The 26,948-nt window shown below is 36.9% G+C and overlaps 2 protein-coding genes across 5 annotated transcripts in view; both read left to right on the top strand.

Annotated features, from left to right (window-relative positions):
- Positions 1–26,948, top strand: part of LOC142351049 (transmembrane and coiled-coil domain-containing protein 3-like) — a 425,404-nt gene that overhangs the window by 365,118 nt on the left and 33,338 nt on the right. The gene's annotated exons all lie outside the window — the stretch shown is intronic.
- On the top strand, positions 882–24,997 carry LOC142350286 (uncharacterized). Of its 4 annotated transcripts, none has more exons than XM_075402079.1 (5): positions 882–2,115; positions 9,083–9,219; positions 15,116–15,239; positions 17,267–17,434; positions 17,995–18,189. In XM_075402079.1, exons 1-4 carry the CDS (start codon positions 1,628–1,630, stop codon positions 17,424–17,426), a joined length of 909 nt encoding a protein of 302 aa, XP_075258194.1. In that variant the 5' UTR covers positions 882–1,627; the 3' UTR covers positions 17,427–17,434; positions 17,995–18,189. The 4 variants fall into 4 exon arrangements, with proteins under 4 accessions (XP_075258194.1, XP_075258193.1, XP_075258192.1 ...); XM_075402078.1 differs by having other exon boundaries at positions 883–2,115; positions 18,042–18,189; XM_075402077.1 differs by lacking the exon at positions 17,995–18,189 and adding an exon at positions 18,684–18,715 and having other exon boundaries at positions 884–2,115.

The following is a 26,948-nucleotide window of genomic DNA, read 5'->3' as shown; positions in this document are numbered from 1 at the left end:
CCATTACATTTAATTTCATATACCACGTGGGATTTCAGATCTCTATCAAAGGATGATTTCAGGGTGGGGAGGCACGATCTTAATTTTCGCGTTGTAAAAACTACTTGCAATTCGCATAGTTTCTTCAATTTGCTTGCGAAGTTTTGAGTGAGGTTGCCTCTGTATTGTAGAAAAATAGTTGGCTTATCATTAGATTTAGTCTTGCTTTTTTGATGCTCTTTTGGTGTTGTTCTTAATTGGTCTTTACCGCCACTTATTATTTTTTCTAGAGTCTGATTCACAATTTTTGAAGACCATTCCTCTGGATATTGATTTTTGGTCCAGCAAGATTTGTTCTTTTCAAGAGCCTGATCGAAGGCCAACCAATTAGAGGTTGCATTAAAAACCCTGTGAACCGTCCCTTGAATCACATTTTTCTTATGTTGAAGCGGTGCACAGCTGCGAAAATTCAGTATTATTCCAGTGTCAGTTGGTTTTTGATACCAATGACAGGTGATATTATTTTTGCTGCTCACATTTACGTTAATGTCAAGAAAAGCCAAACCCCCATCCATGTTCACTTTTTCTAAGGTAAATTGCAGGTTGTTGTGTAATGAATTTGCAAATTTTAAATACTCATCCGGGTCACCACGAACCGTGCAGATAATATCATCCACATACCTTTTAAACAATTTCATCTCCTTATCGTGTCCCACTGTCTGTTGGTTGCTGCAATTTTAGGAGCTTTAATTGAAAACTGTGCACCGCTTGTTCAGAAAAAATTTCATTTTTAGGAGCGCGAAACCTCAAAAAATCCGGAATTATATCATTGTTAAGGCATTGTTTATCCCTCTTGTGGAGGTTTTGCAAATTTCGTTTTGTCATGCACAAAATGTTTTTTGCCCTATGCATTCACATTTAGTCAAAATTATGATTTGAACTAATATTTTAGCGTGAGTTCCCTCCCCCTATTTTTTATCTAATTTATCACCTTTTTTAAAAATTGGTGTTACATAGGCTAGTTTCATTTTAGTTGGGAAAACATTCTCCTTAATGCACTCATTCAAGGCGAACTGTAGATGTATGCCTATAGCTAATTTGCAAGACTTTATGAGTCGAATTGAGATTTCACCAGGTCCTGCTGCTTTGTTATCGTCAAGCGAGTCACAGTTCTGAATGTGAATTCAGGTATATTAAGTTTATCAGGGTATTTACAAGCAATATCCGAACCTTTGAAAATTCCTAGATTAGCAAATGCTCTATTTAGATAATTGACAATGTTTTTTGGTTCCCTTGAAATTTCACCACTGTCTAATCTGATTTCATCAACCTTGACAACTCTTTCACTCGGACTGGTCTTCTGTTTAATGAATTTCCATTGTTCCTTACTTGTTGGTAGTTTCCTCAACACCCTTGATGCAACTTGTTGGTAGATTCCTCAACACCCTTGAGGCGGTGCCTCAAAAGCTCTAACTATTACTACCCAGCAATTATCTTAAACATACAATAATAGGGGCGCTATAGTTTCTTTGGGCTGTAACGAGGAAGACCCAAAAAATTGGCAAATTTGAAACCCCATAAAAACCTCTTCGAGTGATTTCCTAGCAATAATCGGAAATTTCCTTAATTGCTTTTGTTTCCAGAGATCATGGCACATAGAAGGAACCACACAAGTTCGCCACATTTTTTAGCGTGTAGTGCCCGCGAAAGCAATATTCAGATGGGCGACAGTCTCAGAGAATCAAATTCCAACACGCTGAGCAAAACTGCGATTGGGTGTAGCTCGTTGAAAGCGTCACTTGAATGCGCTGTTTGTCAGTGTATTTGTCATCAACCTGTTACTATAGCACCTTGTTTTCACTCTTTTTGTGGTGGATGTCTGAGCAAATGGTACGATGGAGGATATCCTAATTCAAGAAGATGCCCCACCTGCCGCGAAGAAATTCAAACAGTATCAAAAAATTACCATATGCGATATTTTGCTGACTGTTTAAGAAAAAAGAACGGTATCCAGGAGCGTTCGCGTGCTGAGCTAAAAGACTTGGAAAAGAGTAACATCTTTCGTTCAAATGTGACGGACTTACGCAACAATAATAGACAACGTCGAGTTTCTTCCTCGCGATCGTCTTCTAATTGGTTAGCATATCCAATATTATTTCCTTCATATTATTTTTATCTCTAATTGTCACTCCATTCGCGTCAAAATTGGAACAAGCAAATCAAAGACCAGAAATGTAACCAGCGGAGTACCTCAGGGATCAATTTTGGGGCCTCTGATGTTCATCATCTACATTGACGATCTCCCCGAAGAAATCTCAGACATCCCGGCCTTCGGATACGCGGATGATTTCAAAGCAATTACCCACGGTGAACACGAATGCGAGACCACTCTCGGGGAAATACAGAAATGGAGCAAAGCAAACCATATGGACCTAAATGTTAGCAAAAGTAAAACTCTCCTCATCAGAGGGGATCTAGCCCAGCGTGACGAAGCAGGTCTTGAAACCGTTGCCACCCAAAAAGATCTCGGAGTCGTAATGTCTCGAAATCTCTCTTGGAGCGCAAACTGCCAACTTAGAACAACCAAAGCGTGGAAAGCCTTCTACACACTCAAACGAAATGTTTCGAGCAGAACCTCAATGGAAACGAAACTGAACGCTTACATAGGATACGTAGTGCCCGTACTCACTTACGCCTCCCAAGTCTGGTACCCTTCGAAGACTGACATGAAATCAATCGAGAAGATCCAGCAAAAGGCAACAAAGTGGATATGCGGTGGAAACGACGAATACCATCAAAGACTCGAAACGCTGAAAATACTCCCACTCTCCATGTACATGGAAATGCACGATGTCCTCTATCTCCTCTCAATCCTAGAAGGCAATTACTACGTCCCCGAAGACAAACTGCCAAAGCGAAAAGAAAACGAAACAAGACAAAAGCAGGAATTTGAACTCCCCAAACACCGACTACATAAATCAGACGAAAATTTTTTCTTCAGAGCCACAAAGCTATTCAACATCATCAGTAGGACAACGGAGAAGCCAATGAGGAAGAAACTTCTGACAGAGATGTACCAAAACTATTTCCACAGAAGCTACAACGAACTCGACAGCTGCACCTGGAGACTTCTATGCAACTGTGGAATCTGCAATCCAATGAAAAAACTCGTGCCAAACGAAAACTGAAGGGTTCCACACCCGAGGGCTCCGACCCTAAAGACTCTCCTACTACTACTACTACTACTACATTGTTGATGGGACGGTTATGTAATGATACATAGAACAATCAATGTGACTGCTCTGATTAGCGGAAACGATCCCCTTGATTGTATAGTGTATTTGGTTTATACGATAAATTTGTCTATTTTACAAGTAATGTCTACTTTACAAGAAGTTATGTCTGATGAACTGGAGTTCTACAAGGTACAGCGTTGAGTGCAATCATTTTCATTCTTTATATTAGTGATATGAACAGTTATATAAATGAGTCATTTGTATTCAATATACGTAGTGTAATCAATCGAGAAGTGTAGACTTCTTCCTGCTTACAGACACTTGGCTTCGTTGCTCATTTCAACGATAACGAGCTCTTTCTTCCCAATCACGCAATCTTTCGATCAGTTGTTTTTATTGCTATCAAGAATACTTTTGTCTCTAGAGAAATTCCTCTTTATACAAGCATTGATGGAGCCGTCTTAGCATGTTCTCTGTTTTAACTTTCGGGATATTATCACCCCCCCCCCCCTGAATTCATCATACCCTGTCCTTATGCTATATCACCTCAAAATCGTCATCTACTTTTTGAGGAAATCCTCATATGGTCAAAGTCTTTCTATTCGACCGTGTGTATGGTGATTTCAATCTGCCGGAAATTGATTGGCACGATTACTCATCTAAGAACTCAGATGCACAGATTTTTTTACCTAATTAGCTTTAACAGCTTTCAGCAAGTCATTCATTCCCCTCCTGCAGCATCAGGTATCCTGAAATTAATCTGGAAATTAGTTTGTTATCGAATCATGATGTAATTGCCCTTAAAGTAAGAGTGCAATTATCTCAATTATCACCGTAGATTAAGCAGACTGCGTCAAACGGAATTAAGCGTCTTGAAACAGCGAGAAGAAACAATGCCAGAAATATATAAATGGAAATCCTTGAGGGCATGGCTGAAACGTTGGTTGAAGAAGATGCAGAATTTGAATAAAATTTAGCAGCATCCCGATCCACTGAAAAACTTCCAGTACTACAGAAACATCAATGCGACCTCCATTCCAAGCTCTATCTCCTTTAAGATCGAAATAACTAGTCATCAGTTCGTAAATGCTCTGTTCTCAGAAAGTTTCTCAATTTTAAAATTTCTTCCAGCTTTGTGCTTAACAATTTGCCACCGTTGGTACCATTATTTACAGAATTTAACATTTCTCAATAAATGATTTAATAAAAGATTCTCAATAAAAGATTGCGAAAATTTAGATGTTCACAAAGCAAAAGGTCCGGTCGGATTTTCTGCAATTGTATCCAAAAGATATTCAAGGGCAGACTGTAAATCCTTAAACCAATTTTTCTACAAAAAACAAAATGACGTTTTTCCAGGTAGCTGAAAAAAACGCAGTAGTCGTTCTCACCTACAAAGTCCGATGTAAAGAATTATAGCACGTTTCTTCTCTGACAATTGCATCTAAAATTTTGGAAAGGTTTGTTTGTATGTCGGAACCAGTATTCCATCAAGCCCAATATGGTTTTCGAAAATCTTGCTCGTGCGTCGTTCAACTCTTGGTTTACCTAGAACCTGTCTATCAATCAATTGATTCAAGAGAAAATTGACATAATTTTTACCGACTATGAGAAAGCGTTTGATGATGTCGATGACGGTCTTCTTTTTACAAAACTATTCAGTCTTGGTGTCTGCGTGATGATCATCAGATTACTGCAATCTTACCTAATTGGAAGGACGTAAACAGTTAGAACCAATGGTCATTTTTCTGAAAGAAATAACGTTACAAGTGGCGTTCAGCAGGGATCTTTTCTGGCATCCCTCTTCTTTGTAATCTACGTCAAAGGTTTACCAGAAACTTGCTGAGCTGTTATTCCTCTCTTCTGTGCTGACGACCTTAAATTCATATTAGTTAATAAGTCTAGTATGATTTGTCAAATGGATTTTACTCGGCTGATGAAATGGAGTGAACAACACAAAATCCCCTTAAACGTTGAAAAATGCTCTCATATCTCAATGTCTAATTCCATTCATCGTTTTTGTTTTTTCAGGACCGGAAAAGTGAACGTACAGGTGGATTTAGGAGTTTATGTAACACGTTATCTTAAGTGGGACATCCACAAAAATTTTTGCAAACAAAGCGCTCGGAGTTTTTCAGGCTAAAAAAAGCTCACCACGCCTAGCTCCGTCAGTTAAATTAAGCTTGCATAAATCTATGTTTTTGCCCGTTTTGTTATACGGAAGTGTTTGTTGGTTTGCTAATATAACAAATACAAAAATACTCAAGTGTTCAGAAAAAAAGTTTGAAATGGATCTTTCCCGCTTTCTTTATCTCTGCAAATACAGAATTTACTTTTTCGTTCTAAATCTCGTACGGGTCATTTCAACTTTAACATTGACCAATTAGTTTGCTTGAGGACCACCACACGTTCAGTACGGAGTGCCACCGAACTGAAATTCGACCATTCAAAACCACGCCTTGAAGTTTGGAAGCCCAGCTTCTTCTTTAGAACTTGTGCTCTTGTTACTAGACCACCGCAAATCTTACCATTTCAAAATGCAGTGGGTTTGAAAAGTCTACTGCTAAATTTTATGTGGCATCATTCTGATACATGTTACAAGGAACTAGTCGGCAATACGTGGAAAATTTTACGGCCATCATGGACAAAGAAAAGGGACACAGTCTCCTTGCCCGAAGACACCGAAGGGCCAAATCCCTACTACTTTACTGCTAATCATTTAACACAACTCATTCAATACACGGTTGATATAGTCATATTTAACTCTAAGATAAAAAGAGAACAGTGTAAAAAGCAGCTTAAAGTTTGTGCCACAAATTCTAGTAATTATTTGCGACGTGAACGGGCTACAAAATCGAAAAATAGAAATCTCAATATTCAGCAAGACTGTTAGAAAATTTGTAAACGAAACTTAAAAACTCATTTTTCTTATTGTTGAAAAGTCTGGTCTGGAAGCAGGTAATGGTGTGTCCAAATTGCAACAAATTGAAATTTCAAAGTGAAGTTAAATCTTTTTTCAAAAATAGGCATAAAGGAATAATCAATTCGAAATTGAGTTGCAAAAAGTCTTAAAGTTTTCATAAATGCGATTGTACTTAGTAATCCACACTATTGTTGTTTTCCATTCCATTAAAAAAAATTTGTTCATGTGAAAAACAAGTAAGTGGATTGCTAAATGAACTTTGTAACAGAAAAACGCTCGACTGTGCTACGGGATCAAAGTTTGCTACATTATTCTACTTATTAAAATTTTTCTAGCCACTAGAACAATTTTGTGTATTTTGAGTGGTTAACTTAACAAATCAACTGTTTTCTACAAATTAACTTCACTGTTGTATATAACTGTATAGCTGGATCCATCGTTGCAATGCAACAAACTTAGCAAGAACGTACACAATGTGCTAATAAGAAATGTATTAACAACATAATATGATAAGAGTTGTATTTATGCACCAGTTTAAATCGAATATTGGTTTCAAGTTATTTGCGATGATTTCCTGCTTTCATTTTAAGTTCAAAAGTCCTTAGTGTGGGCCTTCACCTTCAGCCAAATGAATTCAGAGCCGTATTGACGTATTGGATTGTTGTTTCGTTATACATTGCGGAACGAAAATGTCCTTTTGTCAAAACGGCAGACTGGCAAGTAGGGTGATCACGCTTTAAGCTGTCATGGTCGGTGGGATATGATATTGCGGCACAATAGAGTAAGGGATAGATTTGTCCCTGCTTGCTCGACTGCAATCTTTGCACCCGTCTGCGAACAAAAAAATTTTGATTCCGGACAACTCAAGGGCAGTAGAGATAATCTCGCCCAGCTGGTCAGCGGGACAAACAGCTGCTTTAGATGTAACCATAATTTCCCCACTGCAGCGGAGTCTAATTTCGTATGTTGCGAGGAGGTGTGGTTTCGCTCTGAAAAATGCTGAAGAAAAAAAATTTGAACAATATGCCATTATGCCCAAAAATGTGCCGAAATAGGTATCCAGTTTGTACCAGTCGCGTTTAAATCTTTCGGGGGCTTCTCAAATTTAGTTCGAAAAACTTTGAAACGAATAGCCTTGTTTGCTGATAACCGAAACTTTCAACCAGCTGGTTTAGCAATAGCCTACAATCGGTTATCTCAAGGACTTTCATTAACTTTAATGAGAGAATCAGGCACAATGCTGATCGCCAGAAGTCCTCTGTTATGAGACTCTTTCATGCGACAACACCCTCAGGCCAAAAATAACTATGAGCTCTGTCGCATCGGAGCCTCTCTTCACGAACAACGAGAGTCCCAGACCTCAACATGGGCAATTATCACCTGAATGAATTGAGAAAAATACTTTTTTGTGCATGCTTTAATCTTCAATCACTAGTTTTTATTTTTACCTGGCCAAAGTAAGGAGAAGGGAAACATACGTTTCATATTTGGAAAACTGAATTGAACTGTTGAAATTTAAGTCATGGTAACCAAGTTATTTGTTAATTCAAGTTTCTTAATCGCCAAAAAAAGTTCAAAAGGAATTGATCTGCTGGGTAGTGATAATCTTATTGTCAATTATTAACCAAATTTGTCTGCTACGTGAGCCGTTTTAGATATTTAAGTCTGTGCAAAGTAACAGTTTTCTGTTAATATCATTCATTGCGGTTTGTAGAGTTTTGTTATTTATATTCTCCAATTTCAAGTTTTTTTATGACATCAAGCCGTTGCAACCTAAAACATTTTAAAACAATCTTGTGCACATTTTAAAATGCCGAAAATCTGTAGTGACAGAAGTTCCTACATTGCTTCGCGTTTCTCAATAAACTCCGAAGCTCTGACTTCAAGCAGAGTCACGTAACCTTAACTCGATTGCTTTCAATGTTACATGCAAGCAATCAAAGATGGATACGCTTCTCTTTAACTGAGGTTTGGAAAGACTTAAGAAGTTTTTTTCTAGAACTGATGTGACAGCGTTGCTGTCTCTGTTCTCGCAGTTGATCATCTGTTACGGGAGTTGATATAAACATTTCTTGTATTTTGACCGTCAAAAAGCTGAAATCGGATTTCAATCCTTAATTTTCTTATTTTGCATATCTCGAGCTCAGCGTAGGTAGGCAACAAAAATGTACCAAAAAAATTTGGCATTGAAGGTTTTCGTATTATGTTTGAAGGCCAACTGTTTTTGTTTAATTGCTACTTTGACTGCTGGCTGCAAGTATTCGAGTATTTTTCTTTTAATTTTGAGCAAATAGTATTTTACGATTGCATTGAAAAACAGATTTCTATGAATGAAGTCAAAAAGATAGAAGCAGTAAGAACGTGACTTCTTTTTATAAGTTAATACTGTTGTCGCTGTGAATAGAATAACAGCAATTAAAAATCAACCAGTAGAAAACAAGGGAAGCTTCGAAAATCACATGTAAAGAAATACCCCTGTATTATACGTAGTGGCATGTAAATTGTGTGATAAAGATAAAGCCATTTTGGATTCGGCAACCTATGTAAAGGCAACCTATTGCAATTAGATTTTGCTGAGATGCAAATAAAAATCGCTTCAAGAAGTTTTCTATTAAAACAGCGAAAAGCTTTGCTGATCACTTTGTTTACATACATGCCTTCTAGATAATGATTCGATAAAATATTACATAGCTTCGGTTAATTAAAGAATAAACTTGCAGTTGGGTCCATGCGATTGTCCCAGTGTCATAGCGTTTGTATCACAACGTTAGCCCGCTATCGGGTCGTTGTTTTCCGGTTCTGTATGTTTTGAAAGGCTCAAATGCGTTGGTTATTCAAAATCTCTGCGTTTATTTCTCAAAGATTCATATCTTTGTAACCATGTTTGTTTTAGTAACAACTCCTGTCTAATGGTTCTCTGGTTTTTGAGTTGACTCTGTTTTAGGGAGCGACGTGGTGCTATAAGAGTGTCGGTGTCGCCCAGACACATGTACATATCCCAAATTAGAACTGCCAGGCGAGACAGACTAGCGGATGTGGACATAGATGACTTGGACTTGTTGACTGTGGCAGAAGTTCGTGGTAAGTGTGAAATTGAGTCGACAGGGACTAGAGTTCTTCTATTTATTTTACTTGGAAAGAGGGTTTAAGGTACATGTACTGTGTTAAGCATGGTTAAGACTTAAATTCGATTCGAAATTATTTATTGCTCTCTAACGAAGTTATGAAATTACGCTGGTCCTGTCAGTCTTTTAATGCAATTTTTTGTTCTATTGATTTTGCTTCTGACCAAGTTTTGTCTTGAAAAACAAGAGAAAGTTTATTCTAATTTGGAGCTTTTTCAACTATTTTTATGCTATCCGAGCCATAGTTTACCCATTGCCTTCTGTAACTTATAGCTCCAAAGCAATAGCTGGGGCTATTATTTTCCTTTTTTTGTTTTTTTTCTATTTCGTCAATATTTTTGTCACGTGCAGCCACTAGTTTTTGGCTGCGATGCTTATCTGTTGTCGCCACAATTATTTTTGTTCATTCATTCTTTCAATTTCCACTGAATTGAGTGTGTGGCGTCTTTTTTATTTTTTTGAGACCGCGTATCTACGAAAGTGTCGTGGCTGCGATGCTTAACTTGTCAGCTTTGTGTTTTTTAGTAGGGGCTCAAACGCTATTATTTATGTGCTCTCCTTTTAATTCGTTTTGTCTTCGTTTTTAATCTAAATTAAGTCACGTCTTTCACGTGTGTTTTCAGACTTACCTGACTTTGTTTAGTCTGAATGGAATTTAGAGTTCATTCAGCAATAATACGTGACTATATTCCAGGTCAAAAAGTGAATAAAAAGGAATTGGGATGGACCAATAGAGCCCGGGCGCTTAGATTTAATGTTTAAAGACTTTTAGTGGATTAAAATATTGACGTTCTTTAAGAGTATATAGTTATTATATATTAGTATTTTGCTTTTTATCCTCCTATTTAGAGGCTGCTTTAACAATCATTGAGTGATCAAATGAAGCTGCAGACCAATTTAGAACATTTTTGGCACTTAGAAAGAATGTGGGCTTTCATCTATATATATCTTTTTTTATAATGCGAAGCTGTAAGCTGAGCGGAGCTATATTGCGGTGATCTTGTTTTTTTTTGTTTCGTCGCCTGACGCTCTTTTTTACATTTGTTCACACAGCAAAGCTGAAAAAGTCAAATTTTCGGAATGACTCTCACTAACGGCGATTGCACACGTGACGTCAGTTTTCATTCTCTCTCTAGCAAAGGTTTTAAGTTCATTTGCGTGATTAGATTCTGATCATACGTGACTTACCTCACTCAATGAAATGAATTTTGCACTTTAAAATTTCAGTTTCGTTTGAGTTAGTTTAAGGTCAAAGGAACTCATATGTGCAGTAAAGGTTCCTAATAAAAGGCTTCTGTGAAATGAATATAACATGGTTTATTAATTTATCGCTTAATGTTTTTTACCTAGCATCTTGAGCGGAGTCAATTTTTTTAATCAATTTAGATCTGTTTCTATCTCTATTATACGGCACGCAAGTCTATTCTTTCGCAGCTATTCCGGCAATCTTTCAGTTTCAATCTCAACGTAAGTGATTGTTGTCAGGGGCTGGAATCATCCCTCTATGTGTGCAGTTATTGTTAACTGAATTGAAGCATAGCGCTGCTTGGTTTTTTCTCTTAGGTATTGAATTTTTTCTGTTCCGGTTTTTTTGTTGATCATACGTGACTTACCTCACTCGATAAAACAAATTTTGCACTTTAAACTTTAAGTTTGTTTCGGAAGGATCAAGTTGTTTATTGATAATTTATTGATAAAAAGTTACGTTTCGATAGAATTCTTCAGTTGGGCGATTTCAACATTTCCTTGAATGTCAACAATGATGATTCACGGCTCTGGGCTCTTTTTATGGAAGAACTTGGTCTAATCCAGCTCTTCAAAAGCCAAACTCACAAATCTGGTGGTCTTCTCGTTCATGTTATATCGTCCGGTGAAATTCGGATTAATGTGATATCGAACACTTTTCTGTCTCAATCTGATCTCATCATTCCCTAATTTGTTTTTCGATAAGTAATGGGAAAATTAGCAAACCCAAGCGACAAATATTGTACCGGAACTGGAAAATGTTTAGGCCTGACTTGTATCTGAACTCGCTGTTAAGTAGTTTCAGCATAGAGCAAACTTCGAGTGTTGATAAAGCCTGGAATGACTATCTGGCTGCAGAGGAATATATATTAAATGATCAATTATTGCTTTGACCATAAATATAAGGTTAAAACCATCCTTGACCATAAATGCCCGTTTTATGATGATGAATTGTTATTCTTGAAGAGGAAGAAAAGGAAATGTGAGCGATTATATCGAAAAGCCCGAAGCGTTGATTTGAAAGCGGATTTTGATTTGAATACCAAACTTTATTTCGATCTTTAATTAAGGGCATTGTTTATTAACAATGTCTTGCATGGGAAATGTACACGTCAAACTTATGTGTTATATAAAGCTCTACCTGGTAAAGAGGAGCAGATAGTATCAAAATGTGAAATTAAGGAAATTCTTGCTACAGATTTTAATAAATTTTTTATTTCAAAAGTTGGGAATATTATTGCATCAATTCAGGCAGCTGAATGTCCAGAGATCCTCCCGTTGACAAATAACCATTTTTGGGCCTTAACTCTGTTATCCCTGAGTGATATAAAGAAGCTACTTACGGCTTCAACGACTAGTACATCAACGCTGGATAGGATTACGACGAGGATTGTAAAATCTTTTTCTAGTGAATTTTCTTCTATAGTACTGAACGAAATCATATTTTCTTTGGAAAAAGGCGTTTTCCCCACGCTCTTAAACAAGCAATTGTTAAACCTCACATTAAAAATGTTAATCTTGATCCTGAGGAGTTTGCAAACTATCGGCCAATATCAAACCTCAGTTACACATCAAAGTTATTAGAAATATCTGCTCTTGTACAACTTACCGATCACCTCGATAGCAATGCGATGTTCTGCGCGTTTCAAAGTGCCTATAGAAAGTTTTATTCAACAGAAAGCGCACTACTAAAAGTCACCAACATGTTACTTAATTTAGAGCTAAAAAAGATCACTGTTTACATTGGACTCGATCTATCAGCAGCCTTTGATACACTGAATCATGATATATTTCTATGAATTCTTGATATAAGCCTTGGCTTCCGAGGTTTTGTTCTCTGTTTCCCACAATCTGAGTGGTCGATCTCAGAGAGTTTTAATAAAAGATGTTTTGTCTTCAGAACAGGAAATAAAAACTGGGGTACCACAAGGATCGGTTTTAGGCCCCCTACTTTTCTCCTGTTATTTGCTGCCATTGGAGCTCATATTTAAACAGTTGCAAATAAACTATCATTTCTATGCGGATGATACCGTTATCTATTTTGTCTATGAGGAAACGGTGAGTCAGGAGAAGTTTGATCTGATTATTAGCACCTTGCAGAAATGGTTTTGTGGCGCCAAACTGAAATTCAATATCAGTAAAACAGAGTTTATGGATGTAGTGCGAAAAAATTCTTTCTATGCCGAGCTAATACTCCCTATAGATTCCAAATTGTCGAATCATGTGAAGTTCCTTGGCTTCATTTTGGATAAACTTTTATTTTCAAAACAAATCAGCTCGGTTACTTCTGCCTGCTACTAAATTCTACGGAATATCTATTTTATCGGAGACACAGTTGACAGTGATGTCCTAATAGAGTTGGTAAGAGTTATGATTATTTTGCGGCTTAACTACTGCAACTCACTTTATTATGGATTATCTGCTGTACTTCAAGGGAAGTTAAAACGGATAATGAATTGTGCATGCAAGCTGATTTTTTTACTGTCACCCGGAACGCCAACTTCAAGATTCATCAAGCAGCTACATTGGTTACCTGTGAGGAAACGTGTACTGTTCAGAATTTTACTTTTTGGTCATCGTCTAATTCATCATCCTCAACGAGTTCCAGGGTATGTTAGCTCTCTTGTCTCACAATGATAAAGTTACAGGATGCCAGTATATTTACAACCTTCAAATTTCGGTCACTAAGACTAACTTCGGAAAAAGGTCTTTCAGCCATGCAATTCCGCATGAATGGAACAGACTGACATTTGAATTGAAGCTTATACCAGATGAGCTTACTTATAGGAAGAAACTGAAAATTTTATTCTTATTGTTTTATATTGAAGCACTGAGTGTTTAAGTGGTGCCTAAACCTATAATAATAGTAATAATAATAATAATAATAATAATAATAATAATAATAATAATAATAATAATGATATTGTTATTATTATTATAATAATAATAATAACAATAATAACAACAATAATAACAATAATATTAATAGTAATAATAGTAATAATAGTAATAATAATAATTATAATAATAATAATAAAAATAAGAATAATAATAATAATAGTAATAGAAATAATGATAATAATATGAATAATAATAATTGAGTTAGTTTAAGGTCAAAGGAAACCAAATGTGCAGTAAAGGCTCCCAATAAAACGCTTCTGCAGAATGAATATAACATGGTTTATTAATTTATTGCTTAATGGTTTTTACCTGGCATTTTGAGCGGCGTCGATTTTTTTAATCAATTTAAATCTTTCTATCGCTATTACACGGCACCCAATTCTATTTTTTCGCAGCTATTCCAGCAATCTTTCAGTTTCAATCTCAACGTAGGTGATTGTGGTCAAGGGCTGAAATCTTCCGGCTGTGTATGCATTTATTGTTAACTGAATTGAAGCCTAGCGCTGCTAGGTTTTTTCTCTTACGTATTGATTTTTTTCTCTTACGGTTTTTTGTGGTGTAAAGCAGCTTTTCCATTGTAATTTAACTGAAAAAGACTTGTTACAATTTTTCTCCCTTTCTTGTTTTCTCCTGTTTTGAAAACGATGTTAGCTTATTATGTCCTGCATAATATTATATGAGCAAATTTGGATGAAACAATGTTTTTTATTTGTATGAGTAGCTGTACTCTACGAAAAAGTAATTTAATTTTTAGGTTAGTTCAGCCATTTTGTTTATTCGACTTGCTACTATCCCTGCTTTTATGCATTGTGCTAGTAGATACTAGATATTTTAATGGCTTGGTGTTTCAGTGGATACGAACTCATGTTGTTTCCGGAGTTCCTCCAGCTGTGATTTTGGTTTCGCCGAAACAGGAAGTAGAGCAAAAAATGGGTAGTTTAGTGTAAGAGAAAATGGTGTTCGAACAAAAAATTGCTTCTTGCTAGTGGTTTTTTGTACACATCCGGCGATTTGACTTTAATTTTTAATTTCGTTTTTGTGGGATTTTTTTTCTAATTGATTTTTTTTTCAATGAAAGCACTTGAATTGTTGTTCAAGACTTATACTGCTCTGTTTGATGCAAAGAATTTGCGTTGTAATTCTTTTTTAAGATCGGTCCACACTTTCTTTGAGTATTTGATGTCAATGATAAGCCAGGTGACAACTTTAGTCAAGCTAGAGTGGTAATAAAGATAGTAAAAAAAAACGAGTAGAATGTTCTGTCTTTGATATGGATTTTTTGCACTTGCGGCAATTTGACTTGTTTTGCTGACATTAGTTGACGTTATAAAGTATCAAATCTGTTTCATATCTCTGGCCGATTGCTAATATGGCATAGCGGAATCTAACTAATGCATCAAATTCATGTTGAAGGTTTGTCCTTTTGTTGTTCATTTTGTTCTCTTATCACTTGTCTCTTATCTTGTCCTCTTATCGCAAGAAGCAGTGCCTGGAGGTCCGGGTTTCGAAAACGTGGGGGCGTTTTCACCCCGATTAATTGAATTGCCCCCGCCTGTTGTTCGACAGCAATCCTTTCGACGCTAGTATATCTTAGTCATCAGCGTTTTGGCTGGATTTGAAAGAAGAAAATTTGCAGATAAGTCAGCATTGCTAAAAACAGCATGTCATAATTTCTACACTTTTTCTAGATAACAATTTTCTTTCAGATCCACGTGTACAGCACGAGATTCCAGAACTGCATAACGATTGGGCTCCTGATTTTGATGAGGAGCCTTTGCCAACTGTGAGGTCTGTGATGGTGGATCTAGCAAATGAACAAGAAGAGCCAAGGCATGTATTTTTCAAGTTTTCAAAACAACTGAATAATCAAGTGAGAGAATTTTTGACCCGTGCGTGAAAACTGAAGAGAGGAATCTATCTGGTTGCCATAAATCCCCTACAATCTGGTTGCCTTAAGATTTCGTTATAAAATTCAGAAAAGCTGTAAATCATTTTTTCCATTTTACCTCTTTAATCCAGATAACGTATCACGCATCAAAATGTATTATGTATAAAAATATTTTACTTCTTTTCACCCCCAAATGATTTAACCCCTGTATGTTAATTCACCCATTGAACAGCTTGCGTTTTTGAAATTTTAATAATGACGAGTTTTCTAGCTTTACGCCTTGATCGCAAAAGAAAACTTGCTAAGTCCACCCTCTGATGTTTCAATTTGATCTGAATTGAAAAAGTTGAAAGCTATCTTAGTCTGAAAGACAAACTGGTGTTTTCCAAATGAAACAATCTGAATTAGATTTGAAACCTACTTTTAGAGTAAGCATAAATTAGTGCATCGAAACAAAATTTCGTGGTCAAGTTCTTTATCTAAATGTTGCTAAACTGCGTTCCCAATTATTGGTCCGCTCATAGAGTTAACGGATCAATTTTGTTATCGGGTCCCGATGTGAGGATTCGAAGTAACTCTGTGAGGACGCAAGGATGGTACCAGCTCAAATTTATTCAGAGCGACTTTAAACTGACGCATTATTACAAACTTGCCATAATCCTAATGTAATGATTATCAGTTTTGTCCTTGTAAAATTCCATTAGTTTCTGAACCCTCCCTTTTATTCTCTGATACTTTTATGCGTAATTTTTTGCCAGCCAAAGGATTCAAAAAATGGTTTTTGTACGGCAGCATCTTTACAAAATAGTCAAAATCCAAGCAGGGATCCGCTGAGCAAGGTTTTTTTTCCCTAGTGCAATTCCTTAACAGCATTATTTGTTCTGGTAATGCTTTTTGTGGCTGCTTCTCTGATTCCAGATTTTTCAGGGTTACTTGTTTACTCTCAATGTAAAACTCATGACCTTCTCCTACCACTTTTTCTTTCTTTTTAGACAAAATGCTTAGCTCAAATTTGGCTATTATCATGAGGATCTGTGAGCAATAAAACAGGAAATATTTTAGTGATCGATTCATTATTTAATGACCTTTAATTTTCATTCAGGGACTCGATGAGATAACTAATTCGCTAATGGTTATAAACTTACTTAGTAATTAATTGCTCTTGAACGCAGTTCATAGCAATTATTGTAAACGTGTGTGTCTTTTTTATGCAAATTTTTCGCTTGACAGTTTTGCGCTTTTCTTCTAGAACATTCTTTGACTTCTCAAGTGACTTTTTCACGCTTTCGTTCTTCATTTTTGAGCGATCTCTATTGCTCTGAAGTAAAGCTAATATAAATTCGGTTGCAGAATAAGTGAGGTATGTGATCTGTAGCGCAGTGGTTAGAAGTTGTGGCTGTGGATCGGGAGGGCAGTGGTTCGAATCCCGGAGGGGGAAAAATTTTTTGCACCCATAATTTGATCTAGGCTACAGCCCCTGAATTAAATTGCCTCGCCTGTCGTTCAAGAGCAATTCTTCCGACATTTGTCGGTTTATGTTTTAGTTCTTAACTTTATTTTCCTCACAAGTATGAGACAATAATTAACAGGTTAAAATTGGGGTGAAATGACTTGAGGTTTGAAAACGTTTTATTGACCCCTCAGTTATTTCACCCCAATTTTAATCTCCATTACGAATAATTAAAATTGATTTAGACCTTAACCTCAATTATCGGAATCCGAAGACCGGGGTGAAACAATGTAGTGGTTAATGTTTGAGGGTTTAAATATAATAATAGGGCCTAGAAAATCGGGGTTGAATTATAGGGGATGAAAGAAAAAGGGTGAAGGAAGGCTCCACGTTAGAACATGCAACATTTTTCCCGTCAACTAAACGTCATATTCGATAATCATTTGGAGCAACCTTATGTAGATGTAGTTTGAATATTGAAAGATTCTGTTCCAATGAGACACTACATATCTCTTTTAGACCTCGCCTTCACCTGAACTGTCGGCACTTGCATCATGCATACCCAGATGAGTTTGAACGACACCGGTCACATCGTTGTCGTTGTGCACATGGTGGTGAGATTCGACACCGAACACCCCGAAATCGAAGATCAATTCACGCACACTCGAGACAACGTTGACAACTAACGTAAGCAGTAATGACTCGATAAGGTTTTTTTTCGAGAAATGAATTTTGGAAACTGTAGGGTTTAATTTTAGCCGTCAAAAATTGTATTTTCAATTTTGTATTTTGATTTTTTTTTCAAATTTTACAAGTTTTTTTTCCAGTTGCATGTTGAAGCTACTCTTCGAAAATCGAAAGAGAAATCAATTGGGTAAATTTGTCGATAAAAATGTAATTATAAAATTAAATATGACCGCTTGCGTAAGTTATTAGGATCTATTCTGTTCCCCCAGTGTTTTTTATGACCCCCAGTGTTTTTTATGACCTCCAGTTACAAATTATATGTTGTTATAAAGCACGTTACTATTTAAGAAAATAGCACGTGCGCCTGGGGGTCATAAAAGATTTATGCTCACTAAGCTGGGGGCCGAAACAGAATAGATCCAGTTATTCTTTTATAGCACCAGAACAGTTAAATTTACAAATAGGACTAATAATATAAGTTTCTTTAAACTGTTTCGATGAAGTCACCTCATTGGATTTGTAACCAATCAGTTTTCAAAATTTGAATGACATGCGTTGAGTCATTGCTGACCTTGACATCAAACATGATCCCAACATTTTCTTCAAGACATCAGATTTTCATATGCAGTTTCATTTGCAGTGGTGAATCACAGCAGCACTTGTGTCATCAACGATGAATACAACTATGAATGAATGTTTTTGAACAAAGTAAAAAGTTTTGAACAAAGTTTAAAAAAAGTTTTGAAAAATTTAAATATTTTCAATAGGGAGTCATTTTAGTCCTCAAGGATGTTATATTGTTGAGCTCTCAGTTCCAATTCATTGGTGCATGGTGTCTTAATAATGCCTACGATAAAATTATTTGCACAAAATGAAGTTTAAAAAATTGACTAAATATTTGATCGAAATTGCGAGAGTTACAACTGGAAAAAAAATCTTCTTTTTTACTTAATACTTAAGTTACTTTTCTTAAGTTGTCTGCTGTAAAATGGTTGGAGTAGTTTGATTAGTGTTATTTGTTTTCTATTTATAGGCATCTGGAGCTGAACTTGAATCATTTTTGTAGAATCCAGTGCTACCATAAACACCTGATAACTATTAAAGTGCTAATTTGCTCTCTTTAATAATGAGGCTAGTAATTAGCGTTTAATTGGTTGAGCTCGAAGCGCAAATTAAACGCAATTGTAAAAAGTTAAATCCCTATGCTATCTAAATTTTGATAGTAACAAAACTCATTTGTGTATTATAGGTTTATGTTGCGCCTAAGAAATTAAAATATCGCCCATTGTTCTATCCAACTAAGCTAGATCAAAGACGAGAAAATTATTACCCAGAAAATGTCAAATTCGAAATCAAACAGAAATGAGCAAGGAGACCAGGCTTCTGGATGCTGCGGTGGTCTGTTCGGAACAAAGACAGTCGCGAAAGGAGGGGAATCTACGGAGAATCGGGATGGTGATAAAAATGGAACCGGAGAAGTGCCTGCAGGTTTGAGCTTACAATACAATTACAATACAATACAATTAGATTTTGTTCACAAATGTTCTACGGTTGGACCCCCTAACACGTTCACGCGCGCGGAGGCGGACGCATGCACAACCCAAAAAAAGTTAAATGATGATAGAACCATTAAAGAAGGTTTCTGTCGTTACGATTTCTTTCACCAGGACTTAAAATACGGTTGGAACCATTATACATACACATATGCCCATTAAAGTGCTTACATGATTGAAAAGAGAAATTATGTAACCGACGAAGGAAAAGATCTTGCTTCTGACATATGAGATATTGCGTTTAAAAAAGTAAAAAGAATTTTTCCCTTGTGACATGAGTAAAGAGGGATGGTTTGTAAATTTCTCTGCCATGGAAACAAAATGCACTTTTCGAATTGTTCAGATCGCAATATTGTTAATGTGTCATCAATCATTGTTATGTATTGCAGCAGAATCAGATGAATCACAAGTGCAGTTAAGCTGGAATTCGACCATGAAGGAGTCAATGGAATGTGCAGTTTGCAAAAGCGTCTGTCATCAGCCAGTTACTGTAGCTCCATGTTTCCATTCATTCTGCGGTGGCTGCTTGAGTAAATGGTGCTCAGAACAGTCTTCAGCAGCTAAACAGGCTAGTTGTTCTTCATTGCATTAGAGGAATGTTTCTTGACAAAGATTAACAATTATTATTTCTTACGCAATTTTGATAGGACTGGTAGGAATTCATAAATCTTTTTAATTGATTTTATGACAAGTTCAATTATTCCAATCAACCAATTTTAACCGTTTCTACCACGTTTTACAAAATCTTTGCGACTTCTGTATCTTAGTTTCTTTCTCTAATTCTGGCTCAAAGATATTTGAAAATGAAGTTGCCAGATAAGAAGTCTACAGCAAACTCAAATACTATCGAAAAACAAATTTGGTCACGAAAGCGTTTTAAACAGTTTATTTAGAGTCTATTTCTATAATTGGCGTTACCAATTAGCAGAATCATTGCCTGTTTTTTTCTTAAATACCTTTTATTGGCAAACAGCTTGGCAAACCAGCGAAGCTCTACGTAAACTGTTGAACATTAAGAGACTGAGGAAAATTCCGAGCAGCTGGAAGGTAGCCGCAGTAACGCAGATCTACAAGAAAGGAGATAGAAAACGGGTAGAATATTATAGAAACGGGTTGAATATAGACAGTAAGGTCTTGGAGAAGTGTCTTTGCGAGCCATTGTATAATCATTTTCCCGGAATCTTGTTGCAAATCAGCACGGTTTTGTACAAAAACGCGCAGTATGCAGACAAACATGTTGAGATTTCTAAAGAATATATAAATATATATATATATATATATATATATATATATATATATATATATATATATATATGAGGTATTGGACAAAAACGGTATAGACGTGGCCTTTATTCAGATTTCTCCAATACATTCCATCGGGTGCCTCATTTGGAGCTCCTGAAGAAAGGGAATCAAATTGGTGTAGGCCGATGCCTTCTAGGGGTGCCAGTTAACTATTTGTCAATTCGGATACAGTTTGTGAGAGTGGATAATGTCAGATCAGTGGAATAAAAAATCACAAGTGGTGTTCCTCAAGGATTGCTCCTGGGTCCTCTCTTGTTTTGCATATTTATCAACGACCTTCCAGAAGTGATACAGTTCTCGAAACCCTTCATTTTTGTGCATGATGTAAAAGTCCTTGCAATCGACAGAAGTGCAAAAGAGATCCAAGCTGACCTGCAGTTGATAGAAAAGTGGGTCGAGGAGAACAAAATTGACCTGGTTGTAGAAAAATGCGTTAAGATGAGTTGCTATTGAAAGACAATCTTCCTGATCTTAGTACGGAAATCCCAGATTTGGAGTCCTGGCCAATCAGGACGTAAACTGGAAAATTCACGTAAATCAAAGATTAGGAATGGCAAATGGAGTTCTGTATCTTCTTCGACGAAATGTGGCTCTTTCATTTAGCCTAGGAGTGAAGCTAGGACTGTTTTTATCTCTGATTCTTCTAGTGCTTCTGTATGGTATATTATGTGTGTCAATGATAAAAAGTGACATCAAAAACTAGGAGCTGTTTCAAAAGAAACCGCTAAAGTGGGCAGCATCAGAGAAGAAATCCGACTATGACACGCAACTGGAGAAGCTCAACTTGCTGCCACTGACGCTCATTCAATTGAATGATACCGTACTGCTCAGAAAACTACTCTCAAGAAGACTCCATTGATCTGCCTGAAGTGTGGAGATGAAAACGAGAGTCTGATGTATTTAACTTGAAGGCGAGAGTTGAATTTGTATTCCGTACATGCACAGTTAGTTCCAACAAATTGCATTATTACGTCGGTGGAAACGAACGTACTGAAAGATCGTATAAATCTGACAATGTGACGTTTGGATCTCGTTTATGCAACTCGCTGTGAATTATCAACAACAACAATTATACAGTGGCAGATTTCAGGTTTGAGGCCAAAGAAATGCTGCTGTTTGTTGTTATTCTGCCTAAGCTCAGTACCTGATACAACTTTTCGCGTTAGTTTTGTTCGAGTCTAGCCTCCACAATTGGGACGCGAAAACCAAGCCAATCGCACTTTTGTTTTGAAGAAATTTTGTGGACGCTATTAGTTTGTATTTCAGTTAGTTGTCGTTTTGAGGGATGAGCGAGCTATCTTCTCTGTTTTTTTATTTAAGAAAATTCGAATTACAAGTGTACTTTTTTTAACGTACTGAAGAAAATTGATGTAGATCTATTTTGTGACTGCACAGGTGGTTTTGGTGGCGTGCGTTCTTGCTGTATTTTAAGCTCTAGGGTAATGTTGATCAATCTCTCTCAATCGAAGTTTGAAGCAATTATTATAAGTGTTAGGATGTAATCTTTTGGGATCTAATCTGTTTTGGCCACCTAAGATATGTTATTCGCCCACCAAGAGGGGCCGAAACAGAATAGATCCGTCTGAGCAAAGTTTTTAAGCTAAATTTTTGCTTGACTGCTTTTGGGCTTTTGTTCGAACATTCTTTGACTTATCTTGGCTACTACCCCTGAATTATGTTGCTTCGCCGGTCGTTCGAGGCCAATTTGTCCAAAGTTTTTCGATTCATGTTTGTTAATTGCTCTCAAACAAAGATTGTAGCAACTATTAATTGCTCTTGAACGAAGTTTGAAGCGATTATTGTAAATATTTGTGTATTTTTGATGCTTGAACCTTTCGTTCTCGAGCATATCAATTTCACCTCTCGAGTGACTTTTTCAAACTTGACTTCTTGAATTTTGCGTGCTCTATCAGAAATTATGTCTTTTGCTAAAAGAAAATTGATTGTAGCAACACGATTCACAAGACACTCATTGCCGAGTTGTTGATGCTTCCATCTCTTACTTCGGAGGACGCTTGCTCTTTTGTCACTCATTTTTGTCAGTTTATGTTCAGTCCTGCTGGACTTTTTTCTGCGATTTTTTGTATTACTAACATTCCGTCTCCTAAAAAACGGGATAAACATGTAAAGCCCGGAGATCATTAAGTTTCTCTAAGAGGATATGGTTTACTAGTCTAAGTGTGCGATTCACCTCAACTTTATGAGACATTATTTCATGGTGTGAAAAACATTTCTGAAGAGCGGGACCGGTCACATCACACCCTAACATACACTTAAACTCTACCGCGTTACGTCTGACTTTAAGTACGACACTTCATCACCCTCCCCTACTTCGTCACCTTCCACTTCATTACATCCGTAACCCGACACGCTCGACCTCACCCTTCCCCCCATCCCCGCGCTCCCACCCCTCAAGAAAAGCTAAAGCTAGTCTCCCTACGCCGCAGCCATCTACTTTAGTCGGTTATGTTTGGTAATATTACTTATTTTGATTTTTAAAATTCAAATCATAAAGATATGAAGTTTTCAAAAAATACGAAAGAAATTGGAATAATCACGAGTTTACTTTTACATCTTGTAATACTTGAATCAAAATCAGAAAATCTTTTCCCACCTACCCACCCCCTCCCCACTCACCCCCAACACCTACCCACAACCCTGAACTAAAGTGTGTCTCCATTTTCTAAAACAGACACACTTTAGTATACAGACAAACTTTTTATAAAAACTTTTTTTCTCGTGTCTATTTTGATTTTCTGATTTCGGTAAGTTAAGGCTACAGATTATAATGCACGACGCTTCGAGTCGTTTCAGGTTTTCTACCGGCTATGTTTGTTGTGCGATTTTTCACATGACCGGTTTTTGTCTGATCCATTTGACTTTTCGACCTCAAAAACAGGATAAACAGGTGGCGCTCGGAGGGCATTAAGTTCTCTTAGAGCCCTATTTCTATACTCTGAGAATGCGATTCACCAAAACTGTTTTACGGAGACAATTTCATGATGTGAAAGGCGGTTCTTAAACCCCCGCCATCAGCCCCCTGTCAAGACTCCCATTGTCCACCCTCCTCCAGCTGTCGATTTAAGCCCCCTTCTCATCTAGTTTTCGCAATTCTACCCCCATCGCTTGACCTCAACGCTTGCCCCCCCCCCTCCAACACTGGTCAATCCCTTCAACTAATGCTAGCATCCCTAAGCCCCAGCTGGCTACTGCCAAAGCCAACCGCTCGCCGGTTCTCTGAGAGCAGTTCGCCCGACGTTAGTCGGTTATGTTCTTTTGAAATTAGAGACTTGAAACCTCAGAAAGAAATTAGATGGCTACTAAGTTGTACTGCAAAATTTATTTAATGGTCAATTTAAAGATATTGAAAACTATGGAACCGAAAAATTAGCTGTTGTATTGCATATTGGATAAAGACATGCTTGTTTTTAGTGCCCAACGTGCAGGGAGAAAATGATGACAATATCACGAAACTCTCACTTGGAGCATATCATCACAGAATTCTTGAGATGCCATCCATCGGAGACTAGAGGTGCTGAAGAATTGCAGGATTTAGAGACGCGGAACATTTTTCTGGAGAACTTTACAGACTTGAGGATGCAACAGAGGGGAAACAGTGCATCGACATCTCAAAGCAATCGAAGGTTCTTTTTAAATGTCTTTAATAGCATTTACTGAGTGCAGCTGAAACATTGGTACCGGTTTTGAAGACAAGATTTTGATTCAGTTGATGGCCACCACTGCTGAGTGGTAGTTCGGTCAGAAACGGATGTAAATTAACTGAATCAAACCATAATATGGACTATACTAATATAATATAACTGATGTTTAAATTTGCTTTAATTTAGTTTAACTTTAACTTCAGTTTAATTTTGCTTAATTTTCTTGCAAACATATCTGTTTATTTATAGTAAACGTTGACTAAGTAAATTGCTTCTGTCTGAAACTCGTAGCAATCCATAACAGTTTTAAGATTTTGAAAGCTCAATTGTTTCAGGCGAAACTTGACGCGAACTACAACTGGTTGGTCCTCGCCTTTCCCAGATTCTTTGGAAAATGGATTTCACATGCTAGAGCCTCGAGACTACGAAACCGACATTATAAGTGATCAAACAAGCAACCGCTCAACAATGACCAACTACTCTTCCAGACCTGGATCCAGTTCTTTTGATGGATACAGTAGCGATGAACACTGGATTCCACCTCCACGACATCGTCATAGCTATCAGTACCATCAACGTCTGCCGGGGACGAATGGTAATACACTGTGGCATATTGTGGACACTCGTCGCAGAGGATCTGGAAATGTTTGCATGCAGATGATTCAGGATCCGTTTCCCAGACATTTTTGGCCGAATCACGTTCATGGATGCCGAGCTCATCAAGGAATGTGTAGCAGGTGTGGTGTGGTTAGGAGAAACTCGTTTATGTGGCAATGACTCTCTTCATAGTTTCGACATAAACAGATCATATTTTCTCAAGAACCCACAACTTTCACGAAGAAGATGTGATGGTGCTTTGAGCTGATTGTTTTCACTTTGGAATGATACTTCTGACTGTGTTTTCTCCTGCAACATTTAATCCTCCTGTAGTTTCGAATGTCAATGTTAAAATTAATTTTGTGCCTAGACACATTTTGTTAACGTTGGTGCCGTTTTCTATTGAAAAAAGGTTTGAAGTGCCTGAATTGAACTGTACGGTAAAAGTTATCTTTTTTCTTAGCGGTACTGTCAAAAGTGGTTCAAGTAACGGACAAGTAGCAAGGGCCATTGTCTTGGTTGCTTGACTTCTCTGTAAGATCTGTTCAGTTCCTTGTGAGCGAAAGTGAACAGAAATGGTATAAAACGATAATGCTGTTTTTAGCATTTGATAATACAAAAAAGTTAGAGATTTGTGTGGGGCGTTTGGGCGATCTCATTCATACAGTTTTCAACTTTTGAGCGGAAATTTTATTGGCCTTCTTGGCTGCTTTTATTATGTCGGTGGCATCTCGTCGTTTATTATGTTGGCTTTTATTATGTCGTTATTATGTCGTTGGCTGTTTCTATTATGGCGTTGGCAAAATATTTTTGTCTAATTTTCTTAATTTTGAACATGATTTTTTGCATTTTCAACATTTATTTTGAGAGTTCCAATTTGAATTTTATCTTAGATTGTGTACCAATTTTTAATTTTCCGTGAATCTATTTTTTAAAATCCTTGGAAGATTTAAATCTTGATCTTTTTTGAAAAAGACTATTATGCGTGTGCCAATTTTCGATTATTTTGCTCCTTTGCGTAATCATATTGCTAGTTTCTGCTGAAGCTGAACTTTGAAATGATCTGAGCAATCTCTGTAGATGTTTGCCAATGTTATCGTCAACGATTAGAAGTGCAGAAAACATAATTATGCACATAAATAATTAACTTTCGAGTGAGTTACCTATCCTAAAAATATTGCTGAGACAAGTACCTTCCCGGACTTGATTCTCAGAGCATTTCAGCGCTGAACCAGCACATTTCAAGTGTAAAAACTTGATTCAGTTCTGAAACATTGCGTCTCCAGAATATTTAAGTTTCTTTATGTGCAGTTCTTCATTCTGATTATATTGAGGTCATAGAGTTAGCCCAGGCTAAACTAATCCTGTACAGTCTGAAAATTACTCATACCCTAAAATTAAGTCTGAGCAGATTAATGTCATACTTTTGTAGCTTATATCTGGTAATTATAGTAGTATACACACAATTTATATATAAGCTAGTTTGTAGGCAATTACCAAAAAGCCCATTTAGCTTAGTGGTTACGACTTGCTACGCAAATTAAATGTTACAAGTGCCTACGTGGTGCCGTGAATATTAGCCGAAAGGAAAATTAGCCGAATGGAATATTAGCCGAAAAGGAGACATTAACCAATCAGAATTGAGAACGCACAAATGTTATCGCGAGAATAACATGTTGCCCGTGATATTTTCTTAGGTTGTGATAGATTCATATCAAGTCCCATAGGCCGCTGAGGCATGGCCGTGGCCCGCGAGGCTTGGCCAAATGCGTTAATATCATGTATTAGAGAGTTAGATAATTGCGCGTCCCACTTATGTTTGCTTACAGCAATTATCTCAGCTATTAGTTCTTTTTAATTTTCCTACTTTTGACTTTTTCGGCTAATTTTCACGTCGGTTAATATTCCGAACACCTACCTACGCGGATGTTCGAATCACATATAAATCAAAACTTATTGGCGGGAGTTTAGCTGAGCATATTATTTTACTCGAATAGCTGAGCAGTAAATTTTACTCAAAATTAGAGATGAATTACATTCAATGTTTCATCGCGCAGTGAAGCTGCTGCCCTTAAAACTTACTCTTTCGTCTCTGAGCATGTTTAGTTCAATGGCGTTAATTGCAAACTAAATTTCTATGGAAAAATCTGTGCAATTTTATGTCTTTTCAGCTGTTCTTCAAAATTTTGGCTGAAACTGCTTTATAAAGTGTTCCATTTTTTTCTACTATAAAATTTATTCGTTCTTAACAACAATGCTCTGCCGAAAAAAAAACAAAAGATTTGCAACAACACCAGATAGTTTTTGCAACAAAATTTGTTTTGAGACTATAAGGCACTCTTATAGCGAAAAGCAAGGACAGGTTGAATGATGAAGCGCATCCAATAACATCAAAAA

The sequence above is a fragment of the Convolutriloba macropyga genome, chromosome 12, assembly GCF_964194025.1.
Source record: "Convolutriloba macropyga chromosome 12, txConMacr16.3, whole genome shotgun sequence".
NCBI lineage: Eukaryota > Metazoa > Xenacoelomorpha > Acoela > Convolutidae > Convolutriloba > Convolutriloba macropyga.
The sequence above is the reverse complement of the archived record's forward strand: the minus strand, read 5'-3'. Positions and strand labels throughout refer to the sequence as shown.